The sequence below is a fragment of the Micrasema longulum genome, unplaced genomic scaffold (genome assembly GCF_059751315.1).
Source record: "Micrasema longulum isolate JH-2025_06_02 unplaced genomic scaffold, ASM5975131v1 h1tg001620l, whole genome shotgun sequence".
NCBI lineage: Eukaryota > Metazoa > Arthropoda > Insecta > Trichoptera > Brachycentridae > Micrasema > Micrasema longulum.
In genome coordinates, this window is record NW_028278801.1 from 199,550 (window position 1) to 217,645 (window position 18,096).

Below are 18,096 nucleotides of genomic sequence, written 5' to 3' on the forward strand. Positions count from 1 at the left end.
GGCTTTCGACGTTTTGTCTAAGCACTCGTTAGATATTCACTGGAATGCCGGCATTTTATAAACAGACTACATTTATTTTTAGAAAACGGTGATAAAATTTTATAACTACTAATTATAATAATATCAAAAATGAACAAGTTTGTTTAACCTGCCAGCAGATTTTTAAAACAAAGCTTTTTATTTTGATGTCATTATTATAATATTAGTGAATGCCTTAACCAATATAACATCACTGAAATTATGTTTGGCCTTTATATCAGATAATTAATTGTATTGAAAACTGATGTTACTTAACATTCACTCAAAGTGTTGTCTACGCAAAAATATGAAACCCCATCACATTTCTTTGGTATTTTATTTCAATATAAAATAAACCTCTTTCTAAAGAATTTGAATTAATACCTATAATTTATACCAAATTATATATATGTATGTACTATGTACACAGTACATATTAATTAGTACCCTTATTTTTTTTCTGTGATAAGATTGTTATGAACATCAAGATTTTTTAAGATAGAATGAAAAATAAATTTACAATAAAATCCACATTTATAATCTTTTTATTGATACATATTATGTAATATAAATAACAAAAAGTTATTAGGTTTATAATTTCTTTAACCCTTTGAATGGATTAGGCATATTTCCATACTTAATTTGCATGCGGCAGTCCTTTTGGTTAATCTAATTTATGGGTTTAAATCATAATAAAGTGCATACAACGCAATAGGGACATATCACATACTACTGGAATGGAAAATATGGAACGAAATGGATTTAGAAAAATCAATTGTATTTTAGAAAACAACATGGGTATTTTTAAAAATATTTTTTTTATAAAGGAGTTGCTTTATTATTTACCTTGCTTATAATATACAAGGTTTATATTTCAAAAGTGGATTTTTCTGCAATTAAATTTCTTTAAATTTATCTAAACTGGTGGGATCAGGAGGGATATACTAATGTGGGCCAATCAGGAACTTCTCGGCATTTGCTCATGTGGGAAGAAAACCACTTAAAACTCTTCAGGAGAAGCCGGCCTGTTGGCAGTAGTCAACAGGCCTTCCGTTCCCTTTGAGGAGTGTTCGGCATTTTCTTCCCTACTTTGGTTTATTTTACCAATTGCCTTCACTATATTGACCATGTATAATACTACCTCTCGTGTGAGTTCTTTATTACCTATCACTGATGGGATGTCGCATAGATCTTCACCCAGGCTTCTGCATCGCTTTGAAAGCTGAAAAGGGGGCAATGCATCAACAGGTGAGGGACATCTTGAGGAGTTTTATCGTCGCATGGGCAGCTGTCGATCTCAGAGAGCTTGAAGCGATGCAGGTAGCGTAAGCAGGATATTGTGTAGAGAAATGTTTTCATACGTAAATGTAAAAAAGAAATTTAATAAAAATACGTTCCTAGGAAAACGCAACATGTTTGGCCTTGGCAAATGTAACGTCAAGATTCGTGACAACATTCAAAACAAATTTAAATGGGAGGAACAAATAAACATAAATCGCATTAAGGGCGTGGCCAATGGAATTACCGTTTTTGCGGGAGTTCAAAATTACAAATTTAAAATGACTGTTTATGCTGCTAATATTTAGCAAAAAAATATTTTTTTTACTGGACAGTATATCATAGACCTTTATTACTTTAAAATGTAAAAAAAAGTGATATTTCCCTATTATAGTTGACGAAATCATCATGTTAAGATAGTCAGTTCTGAAGTATATTCATGGTCACTGTTATTAATATGTATTGTCTTTTTGGGTGATCCCGTGCAGGTTGAATTTATTCTGACGTTTCAGCTACTGTTGCAGGAGCTATCTTATGGGTAATCTATGTGCTGTGTAGAAAAAAAGATGTGTTTTTGTACTAGTAGTTTGTACTATGGGGCAGTCGGCAGTAGGTACATTTTGTTTGTCATATTTAGTGGCGGGACTGGGAAAGAAGCAATTGAAAAATACATACACTCAAATAACATAAACAGGCTTCGATTTAACCCAACTTGGTTTGTGTCACTTCTGCATGGTGATATATGGTAAGAACCGAGAGGAATATTTAAAAAAATACTACATATTTACATGATGAATTGGATATGCAGAAAGCGTCCAACCCTAAAAATGAGTTTAATGCCGGTTTCGATAGCATACTACGATATATTTATGTGCTGAAAACGTCCAAGCTCCAAGTGCTATACTTTTTTGCCAATTAAAGAAATTTTAGTTAAAATTAATAAAAGAGCTGCAGAAAACAGTCAAACCGCTCGGAAATTTTTAAAATTAAGATAACAGCGACAGCTGTGATGTGGGTTAGAAGTTTATTTAATTGACAAAAAAGTATAGCACTTGAAGCTTGGACGTTTTCAGCACATAAAGATATCATAGTATGCTATCGAAACCGGCATTAAACTAATTTTTTGCAGGGTTGGACACTTTCTGCATAACTATGTCCAATTTGGTTTGAAAAAAATTCTAGTAAAAAAAATGAGAACAAGTAGAAGAGGTAAATTATACTTTATTAAGCAGTATTTTTATAACTTATGTTGTCGTACATTTTATATTACATAATTATGCTAAATATCTAAAAAAATATAAATTTTCTATATATTTATATATATAAATATTTTCTATGCAGTAATATAAAATGAAGTAGTACTTTAATAAATTAAATAAATTAAGAGAGAAAAAATACTATGACAAAAAATCATCATATTATCATAGCAAAAAGTAACTCTCCAAGACTTGAATCGGGGTTTTTCTGAATCCTGGTGAGGTGATTTTATATTGTGAATTATAGTAGTCAATATTATTATAAGCATTCTATAATTTCTCAGCAACATAGTTTATTTGTATTATCATTATCACACCCTATCCACGCCATATTAGAGTGTGATCTCTGATCATCTGTTACATGAAGGTACCCTGGATCAGCCGTATGCTGCAGGTGCCAGTCCAGGGACAGTGAAATACCGCAGTATAAAACCACCTCAAGAATTAAACCCGGAACCTTGAACATCACTACACTGAGGCGGACTTTTCCTCTCAATTTCTTTTTTTAGGAAACCACTCGTTCAAGATTTGTATTTCACACACAGAACTTGTAAAGGTTGTATAGATAGGGGTGGCTAAGTTGATTAGACCGGAGATCTACTTTTACTGCTCGGAGTCTATGCGATCTACCAATCATTATAAACCTATCCGCATTGTATGGTGCATAGAGCACTGCAATGGAACACCAAGTGCAGCCGTATCTCGAAGGAAAGGTGACCAGTCTTACGCCGCAGTGCCAGTCTAGGGACTGTGAAATATTGTGTAAAATCACATTTTAAACAAATCTTTCATATTGATTATGCCAGGAATTGAACCTCGGACCTCAGGTGCGGTAGGCGAACGCGACAACCAATTACATTATAAAGTGTTCTCTTGATTCTAATTTCAGGATTTTTTACCTGAAAGAAGCCACTGAGTCTAAAACACTAATCCAGAGTTCTGGTTCTTTTTCACATTCAGAACCATATTCTTTATCCGCCCGGACAAATAATCAGGATTCTTTCAATTAACTTTAGCATACTTTTGATTAGAAATACAAATTTTGTTTTTTGTTCAAATTTAATTTTGTTGTATCTATCTAGATCTGAAAAGTCTTCGACTTTCTAAAATCTTGTTAATATTTTTCCCTTATTCCTGTTACGATCGACAGACCTAATAGCCACAATCGACCATTCGATCTCGATTGACCGGTTGGCCACCGCTGGTATAGACTACCTGAATGTCAATCAGGAGCACTTAAGTTCGAGTAGCCAGTTACTTTTTCCTATGATGTAATTCATTTATAGTTTTTCTCTCTCATTGATAAAAATGTTAACACTAAATGCTTTTGGATTTAAATCAATAGTTTATTATGAATATGTAAAAATAACTACATACTTCAACAATATTTTAGTAACTAGCAAAAAATAGGATGTTTGTAATTTATCATTCATAAGGTTAGACATAAACACAGTAAAAATATTATATCAATTAAAATTGTCTAAATACTTCCATATAAAGATGGATCCACATAATATGTGCATATATTTCACTGCTTTTATATTTACAATGTTGTTGTATTTATTTCAAACGAAACATTGTACTGTATAAGTATGAGCAGTGGAAACTAAATTTTAATAATTAAAATACATTACGTACTAGTTGGAGTCAATTTCAAAAGTCGGGCATTTTAATATTTTTGCGTTAGAAAAACAGTTAGCACGTAGGGATTAATACCACTTTCGAAAAAGTGACGTGGAAAAAAACATAGGCAGAATTGTGAATATCTAATAATTCCTGTCCGTTGGGTTATCTATTTAGAAAATAATATGTTCATATGTGCTCTATTTCAAGGTTCAAAAATAAAATAAAAGATACTAAAATGATATATTTGAAATGTGTGTTCACCGAGTGGATCTATTTCGGTGATTTGGAAGAACGCCTTTAACGCTGGTTTGTGGCCTCTGTTTTGGGTCTACATCTTTACTTAGTGTTCCGACAGTTCCAGTGTGCTGATCCAACGCACTGTCAGATTGACTACTGTAAAATGAATATTTTAACATGAGTATAATTATTACTAACCAATAACATTACTTATGCAAATTTGTAATTTTGGCAGAGTATTTTATAAGTAGGAACTCACTCAAAATACATAGATAAAATTATCAAACAGAAGATTGTGAATGATATATTTCTTCAATCTATTTTAAACCTCAAACCAATGTTACCTAAGTGTATTTTTATACACAACAAATGTTAAAGGAGGAGGAGTGATCAGAGGAAATCTCTATTTATTATATTATTGTATACAATACATATGTAATAATATGTATCACTAAATATTTTCATTTTTTTTAATTGAAAAGAAATATTTGCGTTCTTATGATTTACCCAAATATTTAATTTTGAGGGCCATTTTCAACGAGTTGTAAATAACTCACTATTAGAAAATGGGAATCAAGTTGGAGTAGAGTAGGATTCGAACCACGGACCTTTGGTCTGTAAGTCCAAGACACTAGCCACAGAACCACAACCCGATTCAATACAAACTATTGTTAAAATAGAACAGTTACTGAAGCTATTAAATAATATGCATATATAGTTATTTTGTTCTTCAAATAAACCCATAGTAATTTTTATTGTATTTGAGGATTTGAAAATATTCAAAAATAAAAATTTGATTTTAAATAATAATGTAATACCACGCATCATGTTTTAAAAAAAAAATGTTTTGCTCGAATAAAATATAGTTATGGGGACTAAGAGCCGTTAGTTTTTCTGATTAAAATCGTAAATAATATATTAACAGAGTGCCTTTTGGGTTCCGCTGCCAAAAAATTCAATTTATAGTTACGCGGTACTGCAGTATCACCAATGTCATGTATAAAAAAATAGTTATTTGATGCTAATTTAGAATATCTAGGAAACTAGATATGATTTTTTTCATTAGGTTATCAATTTTATACAGCTATATTGAACTAAGGAATTTCACACTTTGACATTTACCTAATAGACCCACTCTCTTCTCTTGTGGTAAAATCTACAACATATGGAATTATTGGTCCATATTTTGGTATACACGAAAGCGTCCCATTGTATACAAGTAAGTCATCTATTAAGATCTGAAATAAATAAAACTTATGTAAACATATTATTGATTTAAATACCAATATGGCTTTTCACATTTTTTAAATACAGTAAAAAGAGATAAAAATATAAATAAATTATAAAAAAGGTAATAAGTGATTTAAAAAAATGAATGTATCCACGGGAACGATTGCATAAGTCAAATTTTTATTATAAAAAGCCATATATGTCCCACTTTTAATCTCCCTTTATCCCATGGTTTACCCTGTAACCCCTATTACCTCATTTTTCCTTATCCTTATTTTAAAGCTGACCTATTGCAATATCGTTCAGATATATAATTATAATATCTCTTTCATTTTATATTTGTATGATATGCACATAATTCTGCTTAAGATAACTTCATTTCCCCGGAAAAAATTGACATATTTTGTGTATTTTAGTTCTTTTAAATTCTATCCTATTGTTTATAAAATTAAATTTATTAATTACTTTTTACGGGCGAGTTAAAAATTTACTATCAAAATACCCGCAGCGTCCGTGGAAAAACACAAGAATGTTAAATGAATATCTTAAATAGCAATTACGATGTAATATGTATTACAGAAACGTGGTTGTAGGATAGGCGAAAATAAACACCCACCATGGTTATAGTAAAGCACTAATTAAAATCATCAAAGAAAAATAAAAAAAAAAAAAAAAAAATGGAAGAAATATAACTGCGCTGCAGATTATTCAACCTTTTTGCTACTAAGATCCTGTCAAAAGTCTGTAAATTAAATTTGTTTTGACAAATACATAGAAAATATAGAGACTTCGCTAAAGACCAATCCAAAAGTTTTGTGGTCATTTTCAAATTTTAAAAGATCTAATAACAAAACTTTATCTAGAATAATGCACTGTGGAGGTGTTTCTGTTAGTGACGGCATGTCTATTTGCAATAAATTCAATAATTATTTAAATTCTGTTTATATACGACTTCAAAAAAAAAACTTTTTGAAACACTGTAAAATGAAATATTTGTCAGTGTGTAATAAGTTTATGTTCCTTTAATTATGTTTATTTTATTATAATATCAAAATTATGAATCGGTCAACTATATTATGAAAATCCCTCTCTTCCACTCTTATTTCCTCATCCCTTAACCTTCTTACGAGCTCTTTTTTTTTCTCATGTCTTATATAATATATTATTTTTCTCTTTACTGTGTAACATGTTCTCTCATTATATTTGTGAAAAACTTTAACTGGATGTATGTACTATTTTTTATGTTTTGTATTCTTATATAACAACTGTTGTTTTCCCTTAATAAAAAATATGTGAGGCTATCGAATATCTATTTTTAAAAAAATGCAAAATTCTTTTTTTTCAGTTACGACTTTTTGGCTCAGTAGGGCAGTATAATATGACATAACTACATTTTTTGTGGCTTTTTGCTTTATTTGGATTTTAGATGCTGTAGATAAAAATATTTATTTGTGTGTATTTTTATTTTTACACAAAATTCTTACCGCAAATTCGTTGACGCCACGACTTGGTGTTTTTCCATAATTCCATATCCTGATACTAGACACACTCACTGGACTATCAAAGATCAAATAGATCCTGTAACAAAATTTAGTTAATAAAATGAAAATACATGAGGATTTGGGAAATGGTATTGTGTTGATAATGGAATATAATGATCTATTTATTAGAATACCTGTTGAGAGTAGCTGGAAGGAGAGGAGCAAGCCACGAATGTCGACCATCCCTAGATGTATTGTTGCCATCACACAACCGAGCAGGTATTCTGATATCATTAGAAACTCCTTCCAAGATATTAACACTGACAGGTTGAGCACAAACATCTAAAATAATAATTGAATTAATTTACTACAAGCAATTTATTAAATAGAATACAATTTGAATAAAGGTAAATTTAATGACAAAACATACTTGATTCTGTTATATGTATTCTGCATCCATCAGTACCGATTAATTCAATTCCATTCAAGCCCACATAGTATGGGTCACCCCATGTTGAAAATATAATGAATTCAAATACAAATCCTGATGTAGCAGTTGCATTTATTTGTTTCTTTTTCAATAAATGATTTGTACTGGGTGATTGTGCGCTGTCGTCGACAGATGCTAGTAAAATTTCCTGAACAAAGTCATAGTTGATATTTCCTGGTGCCTTTCTTAACACAATTGGATTTTGATTGATAAGTTTGTCATCGAGACAAATGTGTATTTCTCTTGCTCCGCAATAGGATGATTCTAGACTGCTATTGTAATTCCATATTCTTATACCTAAATAATAATAACAATTTCGATAGTTAATTAGAATAAGTTTAAAAAATAATATAGACGTTAAATGAATATTCTAGAATGTTTTGTATGTAGATGTAGTTTCTGAAAATGTGAGATTACCTGTTATGTTATAATCATCTTCGAGATTAATTGTGATATGAATTATGGTATCTTTTGAGTACTTGTAATGCCACATTTGATTTCCATCAACAGTAATATTATTACCATTGAATAATTCATCACAAAGCATTGTTGAATCATTTTGGGGTTTCAGCTCTCCTATTTGAGACTCATAACTAAACCCTGTTTGGATTTTGATGTTAATATCAAAATTAAATACTTGTATTCCTGAAATTGGACAAACACAACAAAAAATATATTTACATTTTAAAATATGTACCTAAGTTTAATAAAATATAATAATAATCTTTAGGTTAAACGAGTGGAGGCGTATAAAAAAAATAAAAAAATCTTTAGGTCATGTACTCATATTGATGGCAGCAACGTATATTATCATAACCCACAAAATGACAATTTTTATTTTTTAACAGCTCGTTATTCAAATTTTTAATATCTCTAAAGAAAGGTTTTTCCCGTAAAAAAACATATGTTCTGCAATGTCTATCGCACGCATCAGTTACAATTCATTACATCGTCAGAGCGCACATTGTCCTGTGTACGGGTTTTGTTTTCTTTACACACACACAAATGTTATAACGTTTCGTAAATAAAATGAATATATCGTCCAGAAATAAGTATTTAAGAGGTAAAAAATATGTGATACAAAAAAAATCTTAATTTAAGTTCTCCATTGGAGAACAATATGACTTTAATGGTAATTATTAAAACTTGTTCAAAATTATCGTATGAAATACATATGATTATGTACCTATATTTTAATCAATAGAAAAAAGAATGGTATGTAATATATACGTTCATTTAATAAGTTTAAAAAACAAACTTGTAAATTATAGATACGGTCATTTGAACTATTGCAGATTCAAAGTAAAAAAAACATAAGTACTATAGACGGTCTTTTGAACTGATAAGGATTCTATGTAAAAAATCGTTGCACTGAAATCTCAAAAAGTGTTGATTAGAGATATAATTTTCAAATGTCATTTGAAAACACAGAAATTTTTACAAGTATAATCTAAAATTCAAAAAAATAGCTTTGGAATTGTAAGTTAGGCGAACAAAAATATCTTTGAACAGCTCTCCCGAAAACTTGATGTTTTCAACATACAATAGTTTACGTAGCTGCCATCAATACCTGCCTTTTTTTACCTGTTAATCCTAAATACTCAGGTTGTCCCCAATTTGAGATTACAATTATGTTTATTTTCTTCCCTGTATATTTTTTTACAGGCGAATGAAGGTTCATATTCTCAAATAAAAGGTCGGAGTCATTTTTTAAATCTTTTCCTGTCAGAGGTCTCTTGTCCAGTGGGATTTGGGGAGGACTCCAACTTGCAATAATAGATCTAAAGGATGGATCATTCTTATATATTTGTTCTAATATTGATTCATTAGTCGTAAAAAGAATAGTCTGGAAAGAATGAATTAATTATTATTATTAATTTATATATAAAAATACAGTTTTTGAATGACTAAATCATATTTGTATAGTTACTAACATCTCCAAACATGCTCGGCATTCCTGTTAATTCTCCACTGGCTTGAGCAATTTCACCAAAAAATATCTGAATCTGATCTAAAAATATTTTTATCAATCTTACACCTCTTGTGGTATCGATTCTTGATTTGTTGTAATTCTGTAAATGGTATGGTTAAATTTTTGATATGTTTTATCTTAAAAATGTGTAACATATTATTATATCGCTATCCTAATGAAAAATTCAATTTTTTAATATGTATTATCTTAAAAATGAGTAACATATTATAATATCGTTATCCTAATGAAAAAATTACCCATATCCTCAAAAGAGCCAAACGTTCACTTTGACAAAAAAGTAAATTGATAATGTACGGGCTATTTTTTGGCATCTTTGAAATCCATAAATGTTTTTGGTCTCTTGTTCTAGTTCTACCATCTAAAAGAGTTTTTACCAAGCCGTATCTTTTTTCACTGCTCTCATCAGGTTCAGTCCACAGCTATAATAATAATAAAATAAAACTATAAACAATTGTGATAAGACAATAGAAATATCAAGTAGTGTAATTTTTGAATATTTTATATTCAAATTAAATGGTTTTATTGTTCATACTTTTTCAATCTTTACGTTGTCACCTCGATAATTAAATATTTCAAGACCGTTTAATCCAATGTAATTTTGATCACCCCAAGTGCTGTATATTCTCAATTCTAAAAGTCTTCCATGGGGTAGTTCGGGGATAGTGAAGACATCTTTTCCTCCAACTTTACTTTCATTGTCGCAGTGTTTAGTTTCAGCTGAATACTTTCTCGCTTGTATTTTCTTGTTACTCGAATTAGCAAGCAACTTTGTTTTATTTAAACTTGGTTGACTCTGTGTTAATACATTTTTTGATAATTTTGAATATAGTAATGGACTGCTTTCTACAGTTTTCTGTTTTACTATGTTTTTAGAATTTTTAATTTGAGGTGCAAAATTTGTTCTGGGACTGTGTTGATTTATGCATTTTTCATCATTTGAATGTGCTGTGGAAATTATAACAACGATTGTAAGTATGATTAAAATATGTTAAAACAAGTTAAATTTAAACAAACGCTTATAAAAAAAAACTGATTAAATAGATATTTTATCTGAATAAAAGAGGAAGTTATGAAAAATCTTACGTTGGGGTGTATTCTTTTTATCGCTTCCGCAATCCAACAGTTCTTGCGATGTGTTGGGTGGGCCCAAAGCGGCATCTAATAATTGCTGACTAAATGATACTTCTTCACTCTTAAAAGAGTCACATTCTTGTTTTTGCCAGATCTTTGATTTTAAAACTGAAATAATAATTCCGAGGATAAATGAATATTATGTGTGCCTATGTTTGAATATTTTATTGGTAACATACAGCTTTTTTAAAAATGGATTCCGTTAAAAATGTAGAATATTTTTAAGAACTCAGTCTAAAATATGAAATCTGTAAGTTAGAGAAACTAGAGACAGTAAATAAATAATCACCTCTCGGGCGTTGTCTTCTAGTTCTAGTGTGATCTGCTGAAAGTGCTACGGCTGAAGGCCGCACTCTTACAACTTCGGGAATGCCCGCTATAGATCTTCTGCGTTCTATTGGCCACTCCAACCTAACAATAATTATAATAATAATATAATAATAATGATGGTTTATTAACAAAAATTACAATTTATTTATCTACTACATACATACTTAGGTAATAGATTTCTCTGGATTATGTCTAGTCTGCCCAACTAGGTACAAACTGTTTTAAGGCAGACATTTTTATGCAAAAATAAACAATAACATGACTACCACTAGTTAATTTGTTATAAAGTTATACAATATGTATACCATTTATTATTTTATAATGTTTTTTTGTAAGTTTCCGATTTTCCTCTACCTCAATCCAGTAACCATTTAATTTCAAATTTATTTCATTGAATTCGGGTCATGGTTTTGTAATGTTCGGGTAACATATTGAATATTTTGGGGCCCAGAAACCTGAAATTTCTTTGCCCGAATTCAGAGTTTGTGGTAGACCCCATGACCCATCTTTTAGTTTGACTTCCGGTAGCGTGGGAGTGTTCCTTTTGGAATTTAGTAGAATAATTTTCTTTCACAAACATAATTATTCTAGATATATAAAACAATAAGTTTGACATTTACATAATACTACTACTACATAATACTAATGTTGTGTTAATAATCATAATTTTTATTCCAGCTCAAATTTGACAAAAAAACAGTGACTAATTTTTTAACAAAAAAATAATGTTAAAAGCCTTTTGCAAATTAAAATAAATGGTCTTTATTTTATCATCTTCATCATTTCCCTTTCCACACCCAGTGGTCCATAGAGCACTACATTGGTAAACCAAATGCAGTTTATTTAGAATATCTGCTACATATGAAGATAAGGTGATCAGTCCTACTCTTTTGGTGCTAGTCACCCCATTATATTCCTATATATTGTAAACTTGAAAGAATATAAGAAATAATCACGCAAACTAACTAAGTTATAAAGAATTATTATAGATGTTGATAAAATTACCCAATATTTTCAAATCCTTCCATGAAACTAGATGAACCTTCACTAGTTGGTGAAACAAATCCGCTGCTGTCATCTTCATTTAATTTGATATTCTTAACTTGACTGAAAAAATATTTTTTCATATAAATTTGTTTGATCAAACTAGATCAGAAATATTAGCAAAAAATGTTCATTCAATCCTGGAATAAAAAATAAATATGATCATATGAAAAAATAAAGGCTAACAATATTATGATGTTTACAATGAATTCAAACAAATTTGTTTAAATTGGACTTACATTGTCCATTATTAAATAATCTTAACAAGCACTCGTGTTATATTTACCTTTATGCCATTAATGTATTACGAAAAATGACCATATTTTGTGTAAAAGGGTCAGTTAGGTATTTATAATTCTTATCTGTTGAGAAATAATTAATATTCAGGTTTTATAAATTACTAGACAATGACTAATTATATACATATCTGTAATTGAATTCTATCATAATTGGAAACGAGGAACTAGAATCCCTACCGTCCATGCGCTCTGTAAGTGTAAAATGTGTTGGAATATTTATTGTACAGCGCCTTGAGGTGATTTTCACAAAATTGGGCTACATAAATTATTCACAATAATAACAATAAACACGTGCAAAAAAGAAGTACAAAGTTGTGGAAAATAAAAATGAAAACATGTAGAAAAAATCTTATGTATAGTAAAAGTCAAATAAATAATTTCAGATATTGATTTATCAACAAGAAACAGTAAAATTAATCTAAGTACCTATAGTAAAAATACATTCATAAATTAAATTACAAAAATTATTTTTATTTCATCAGAATTATTTTTAGAATCCCCATATTACATAATAAAGATGATTGATATATATCCAGCCGCAACGCCTTATACTCGGAAGTAAAGGAGCAGTCTAATAAAGTTTCTGTAACAGCTGAGTGCCTGAGAAACGTGGTGTGGCGCAATAAACATATGCAAATAGATAGTAAAATCCGCATATATACGACATATATGTTGGGCCAATAATGCTTTAACAATGGGGAAAGAAGAGCAGATACAACAATAATAAAAAACCTTCTGAGAACAGTGGAGATGAAAACCCTCATATCCATTGCAGATAGAACCCTCAGTGACAGAATTGTCATAAGACAAACCTGCAAAACTGGGGATATCAATGGAGCAGGAAGAGGAGGCAGTTCTGGCGGGACCATGAAAATAAAATGGAAGACAAAAGACTTCCTCGTTTTGTGGTAAACGAGATCCCCACAGGTCAATGTTCACCTAGAAGACCACCAAAAAAATGGAGGGATAGCCGTTTATTAGTTTCCCAGGAGTTAGGAACCGAAACGAACAGATTCTGGATCTAAGACAAGTGGAAGAAGAACAAGACAATTATATAAATAAGTCCGCCTCGTGGTCAAATGGTCAGTGCGTTTGCCTACCACGGAAACGGTCTCAAGTTCAATTCCTGGCATGGTTGACCTTAAAAAATAATCTAATAGTTTTACTATTTATTTATTTCACAGTCTCAGGGCCCTGATTACAATGGGAAGTTAACATTTCTCTTGAATTTTGTCTACAAAGTAAAATTAAGTTTTCTGTATGAAAAGCAGAATATGCATACAATTTTTCTTCTAAACATGTTCAATTATAAGTTACCGACGAAGATACTTTAAATGTTCATGCAGATATATTAATTTTCGTACACAAATATCGGCTTTTCTTATAGTCGAAGATAACTCTGTTAACTTCCTATTGTAATCGGGGCGCAGGACTGGCACCTGAAGCTTGAGACTGATTATCTTACATTCATGTAACAAAAATGTTAATGATACCAGTGCAGTACCCCATGGGCTATTAGGTGGGGAAAGGGAATCAGAAAAAATAAAAATATATTCTTCATTCCCTTTTCGCACCTAATGGTGCATAGGGCACTGCTTTGGGACACCAATCGCGGGTATCTTGATCATTTTTCTTACATGAAGGTAAGATGATAAGTCTTATGCTTCAGGAGCCAGTCTAGGGATTATGAAATATTCAAGCGTAAAAACACCTTATTAAATCAATATTTCACATCAACCATAGTGGGAATTGAACGAGAGATCTCTAGGAAAGCAGGCAAACGCGCCGACCACTAGACCACGAGGCCGACAAAATTATAAATTAATACTTGGTACCTAAAGAGCAAAGAACAGAATTTTGGATCGTCTCTTGGATTTGAGTCAATAATTTACAATGAAAATAAAAAAATTTAAAAAAGAAATACTCATTTTCATATAAAAAATTGATACCTTGAAACTTCTTCAAGCCATGAAGGAACATATGGTGAGTGTTGAGTTGGGGAGGATGATTTATTATTTTCGGAACTCATAGTCTTAATTTTGTTGAAATTACTTCCAAGTATGATAAAGGGAATTATTCACATATTTTTTTATTGGAATCATTATATTATATTGAATTGACTATGACTAATTAATTAGCTTATATCTATTTGTTTATTTTTAATAATTAATAACACTATAACTTATCAATGCACAATAATAAATACTTCAAATATGTATGTTTCGCCGCGTTACCATGGTGATATTGGACGCAGAGATAATGTAGAACTTGATTGAACGATGAGTGCTAAATGGGTAAGTACTAAAAAAATATTTTTGTTTGTTTTGTTTTCTACTAACCTTAGGTATAAGAAATGTGACTTATACGAGAGAATTACGAACTACCCACGAAAAAAAAATACTATACAGAAAAGAAGCATTATTATAAAAAAGAAAGAATCGACAATAAAATCGAAACCACTTTTGTATAAACTCAAGATGCATTTTGGGGTCTAATTTTTTTTTTCTTCGTTGATTTGAATTCGCAATCTCAAATATTTTAAAAAATAAGTTAAAAAAACGTTTCAAGCCTATTGTTTATTAAATATACGGTTACGGTCCAGATTCTCGACATTAACAATATTAGCACCCGTATATATATATGTATTAAAAGATTTACACTAGAACATTTCATAATTTCTAGACTGGCACCTGAGGCGTAAGACAAATAATCTTACCTTCATGTAACAAAAATGATCAAGATACGGTACAAATGGTATACCGATTCAGCGCCCCATGTACTATTAAATGCGGAAAGGGAACAATGAATGAATCAATATAAATATTGGGCTGACTCGAGAAAAAAATATATATTTTCCCATTTTGTAAATTTTATTGTGTATTTTTGTAAAAATATTGGGTACTCAACCATAAAAAAAGTCAATTAAATTTTCACAAAAATACAATAGAGGAGAATATAAACAAATTATATTTTTATTTACTTTTAGCATACTAGCAGTACTGGCACTAATAATTTGATTTGAGATGCCAACATTGCCAACTTGCTCTTCTAGTCTTGTGTCAAAATCCGTAGGGTTTTATGCCATATTGCACAATTTTCTGACCGGATTTCTTAGGTTATTGCAGCATTTACTTTATCTTAAATTGCATCTGTTGTTGTATATTACATTTGATAACTGTCAGAGTATATATAATTTATGTTGAGTGGTATTTCGGCGTGTCTTTGTTGTTCGGCATTGTGAGTTCGCGATTTGTCGCCTCTTAACACGTTTTATTTGATTAATCACGTTTGAATGAAACATTACCATGACGGAAAAATCTATTGAAGTGTTGATTATAAATACTGAAAAAATGGAGATGGAAGCAAGTAGAATTGAAGAGGAATTAAAAATATTGCAAAGCGATGATAATTATAACCTGAACGATCCATTAGTAGACAAACTAACTGCTGAGAATATTAAATTAAAACATCGGTTATCCGTACTTCAAAATGCGTGCACAGTGGAATCAAAGAAATCTAAACGCAATGAATTTAACTCCGGGTTACCAAGCATTATAGAGGAACTGGAAAAAATATTTTCACAGACAATTCTTTTCGCATATCCTGATCTACCTGATGCCCCTGTGGTAATATCTTTGTCTGGAAATAATGTCAAATTCGGTGATTACCAGTGCAATTCGGCCATGTCGATTTCTCAACTTCTTAAAGGGAAAGGTATCAAATCCAATCCCAGAGAAGTAGCAGATAAAATTGTCAAAAGTCTACAAATTTCAGAGTTAATAGAAAAAGTGGATGTGGCAGGTGCGGGTTTTATTAATATCTATCTAAACCGTACTTTTGCTGGTAATGTTCTCAGTAAGATATTAAAGGAAGGAGTTTCACCACCGCCGACTCAAAAAAAAGAAAGAATAATAGTTGATTTTTCATCTCCAAATGTTGCTAAAGAAATGCACGTCGGCCACTTGAGGTCGACAATAATCGGAGAAAGTATTTGTCGTTTGTTAGAGTTTTTGGGTCACGATGTTCTGCGTATCAATCATCTCGGGGACTGGGGCACGCAATTTGGAATGCTGATTGCTCATTTGCAAGATAAATTCCCTGATTACAAAGTTCATTCTCCCCCAATATCAGATTTACAAATGTTTTACAAGGAATCTAAAAAGTTATTTGACGAAGATGCTGAGTTCAAGAAACGAGCTTATTCTTGCGTTGTAGAGCTTCAAGCTATGAATCCGGACTATGTCCAAGCTTGGAAACACATTTGTGGTGTGTCTCTTCAAGAATTTGAAAAAGTTTACGACCGTCTGCAAGTTAAAATTATTCCTAGAGGCGAGTCCTTTTACCAAAGTCGAATGGAAGCTGTAGTCAAGGATCTTAAAGAGAAGAATCTTTTGGAAGAAGATGAAGGCCGTCTGATAATGTGGGGAGATGAGAATATACCTTTCACAGTAGTTAAGTCCGACGGAGGATTCACCTATGATACGTCTGATATGGCTTGTATTAAACAGCGAGTTCTGGAAGAGAACGGAGACAGATTAATATACGTTACAGATTCTGGTCAATCGACGCATTTTCAAATTTTATTCTCTTGTGCCAAGAAAGCGGGATATATCGAAAATCAAAAAGTTGAGCACGTTGTATTTGGACCAGTCCTAGGAGAAGATCGCAAAAAGTTTAAGACCCGCTCTGGAGAATCCGTTAAGTTGATAGATTTACTCGACGAAGGTTTAAAACGATCTCTAGATAAATTGATGGAAAAAGAAAGGGACAAACATTTGGATCCCCAGGAGCTCAAGGCGGCTCAAGAAGCAGTAGCTTATGGCTGTATTAAGTATGCAGATCTCTCTCACAACAGAGTCAATGAATATGTATTCTCGTTTGATAAAATGTTGGAAGACAAAGGAAACACTGCTGTATATTTGCTATACGCCTATACTAGGATTAAATCTATCGCTAGAAATGCTAATTTGTCAGAAGGTGAACTAGAAAAGGGGAAACAAGCATTGACCCCATCATTAAAACATGATAAGGAATGGAAGTTAGGAAAAGTCTTGCTCCGGTTCTCAGAAATAATACTAAAAATAGAGAAAGATTTATATTTCCACTCTCTGTGTGAATATTTATATGAAATAGCTTCAAGTTTCACTGAATTTTACGATGCTTGTTATTGCGTTGAAAAAGATCCAAATGGCAAAATCACAATTATACATGTAGATAGAATTTTGCTTTGCGAAGTTACTGCAAAAGTCATGGAGAGATGTTTTAATATCTTAGGACTTACACCAGTGTCCAAAATGTGAAATTTGTTTGAGTTATTTTTTATTTATTTTTTCTTTGATTTTTAAAAGTATATTATTACGGGGCAGTATTTTCCTGTTATGTATTTACAAAAATTTTCTAAAATAAAATAACGAACACTTTTTAATGTTTTTATTAATCTACTTTGCGATGCTATGTATATTATTGCAACCTCAGAGTTATAATCCGGCTGCTCATAGAGGAGCCCTTTCGCTCTATTGCATAGAACAAAAGCGTTCCAAATTTTTGGTTTGGTTTTCGGTTTAACAAGACTTTCGGTTTGCGCTTGCAGTTTTTGACCTAAGTACCTACATCCCGTTGCATTGCCGTAAACTGTAGCTAACTTTGTGATTGATAATCACAATGGTTTTTGTCCTTATGGGCG

At 31.1% G+C, this 18,096-nt stretch overlaps 2 protein-coding genes across 2 annotated transcripts; one reads left to right on the forward strand and one right to left on the reverse strand.

The window, feature by feature from the left end:
• Positions 1-3,048: 3,048 nt before the first annotated feature.
• Positions 3,049-14,609, reverse strand: LOC148274578 (protein KATNIP homolog). Its single transcript, XM_088236929.1, has 14 exons — positions 14,363-14,609; positions 12,076-12,177; positions 11,030-11,151; positions 10,693-10,848; positions 10,142-10,554; positions 9,846-10,028; positions 9,551-9,688; positions 9,201-9,462; positions 8,034-8,261; positions 7,557-7,913; positions 7,321-7,468; positions 7,130-7,223; positions 5,538-5,653; positions 3,049-4,571 (listed from the first exon to the last, which is right to left on the reverse strand). Exons 1-14 carry the CDS (start codon positions 14,440-14,442, stop codon positions 4,436-4,438), a joined length of 2,535 nt encoding a protein of 844 aa, XP_088093055.1. The 5' UTR covers positions 14,443-14,609; the 3' UTR covers positions 3,049-4,435.
• An 849-nt stretch (positions 14,610-15,458) lies between these two features.
• On the forward strand, positions 15,459-17,833 carry ArgRS (arginine--tRNA ligase-like protein). Its single transcript, XM_088236938.1, has one exon. It carries the CDS (start codon positions 15,719-15,721, stop codon positions 17,711-17,713), a length of 1,995 nt encoding a protein of 664 aa, XP_088093064.1. The 5' UTR covers positions 15,459-15,718; the 3' UTR covers positions 17,714-17,833.
• The last annotated feature ends 263 nt before the right edge of the window (positions 17,834-18,096 follow it).

Bases quoted from the DNA above. Each gene is read 5' to 3' on its own strand.
- ArgRS (XM_088236938.1), top strand. From the start codon at position 15,719: ATGACGGAAAAATCTATTGAAGTGTTGATTATAAATACTGAAAAAATG.
- LOC148274578 (XM_088236929.1), bottom strand. From the start codon at position 14,442: ATGAGTTCCGAAAATAATAAATCATCCTCCCCAACTCAACACTCACCA. The intron at 10,555-10,692 runs GTAAGATTTTTC...TAATTTCCACAG, and splicing joins TAAAAAGAATACACCCCAAC to CACATTCAAATGATGAAAAA. The intron at 7,914-8,033 runs GTAATCTCACAT...ATTATTATTTAG, and splicing joins AGATGATTATAACATAACAG to GTATAAGAATATGGAATTAC.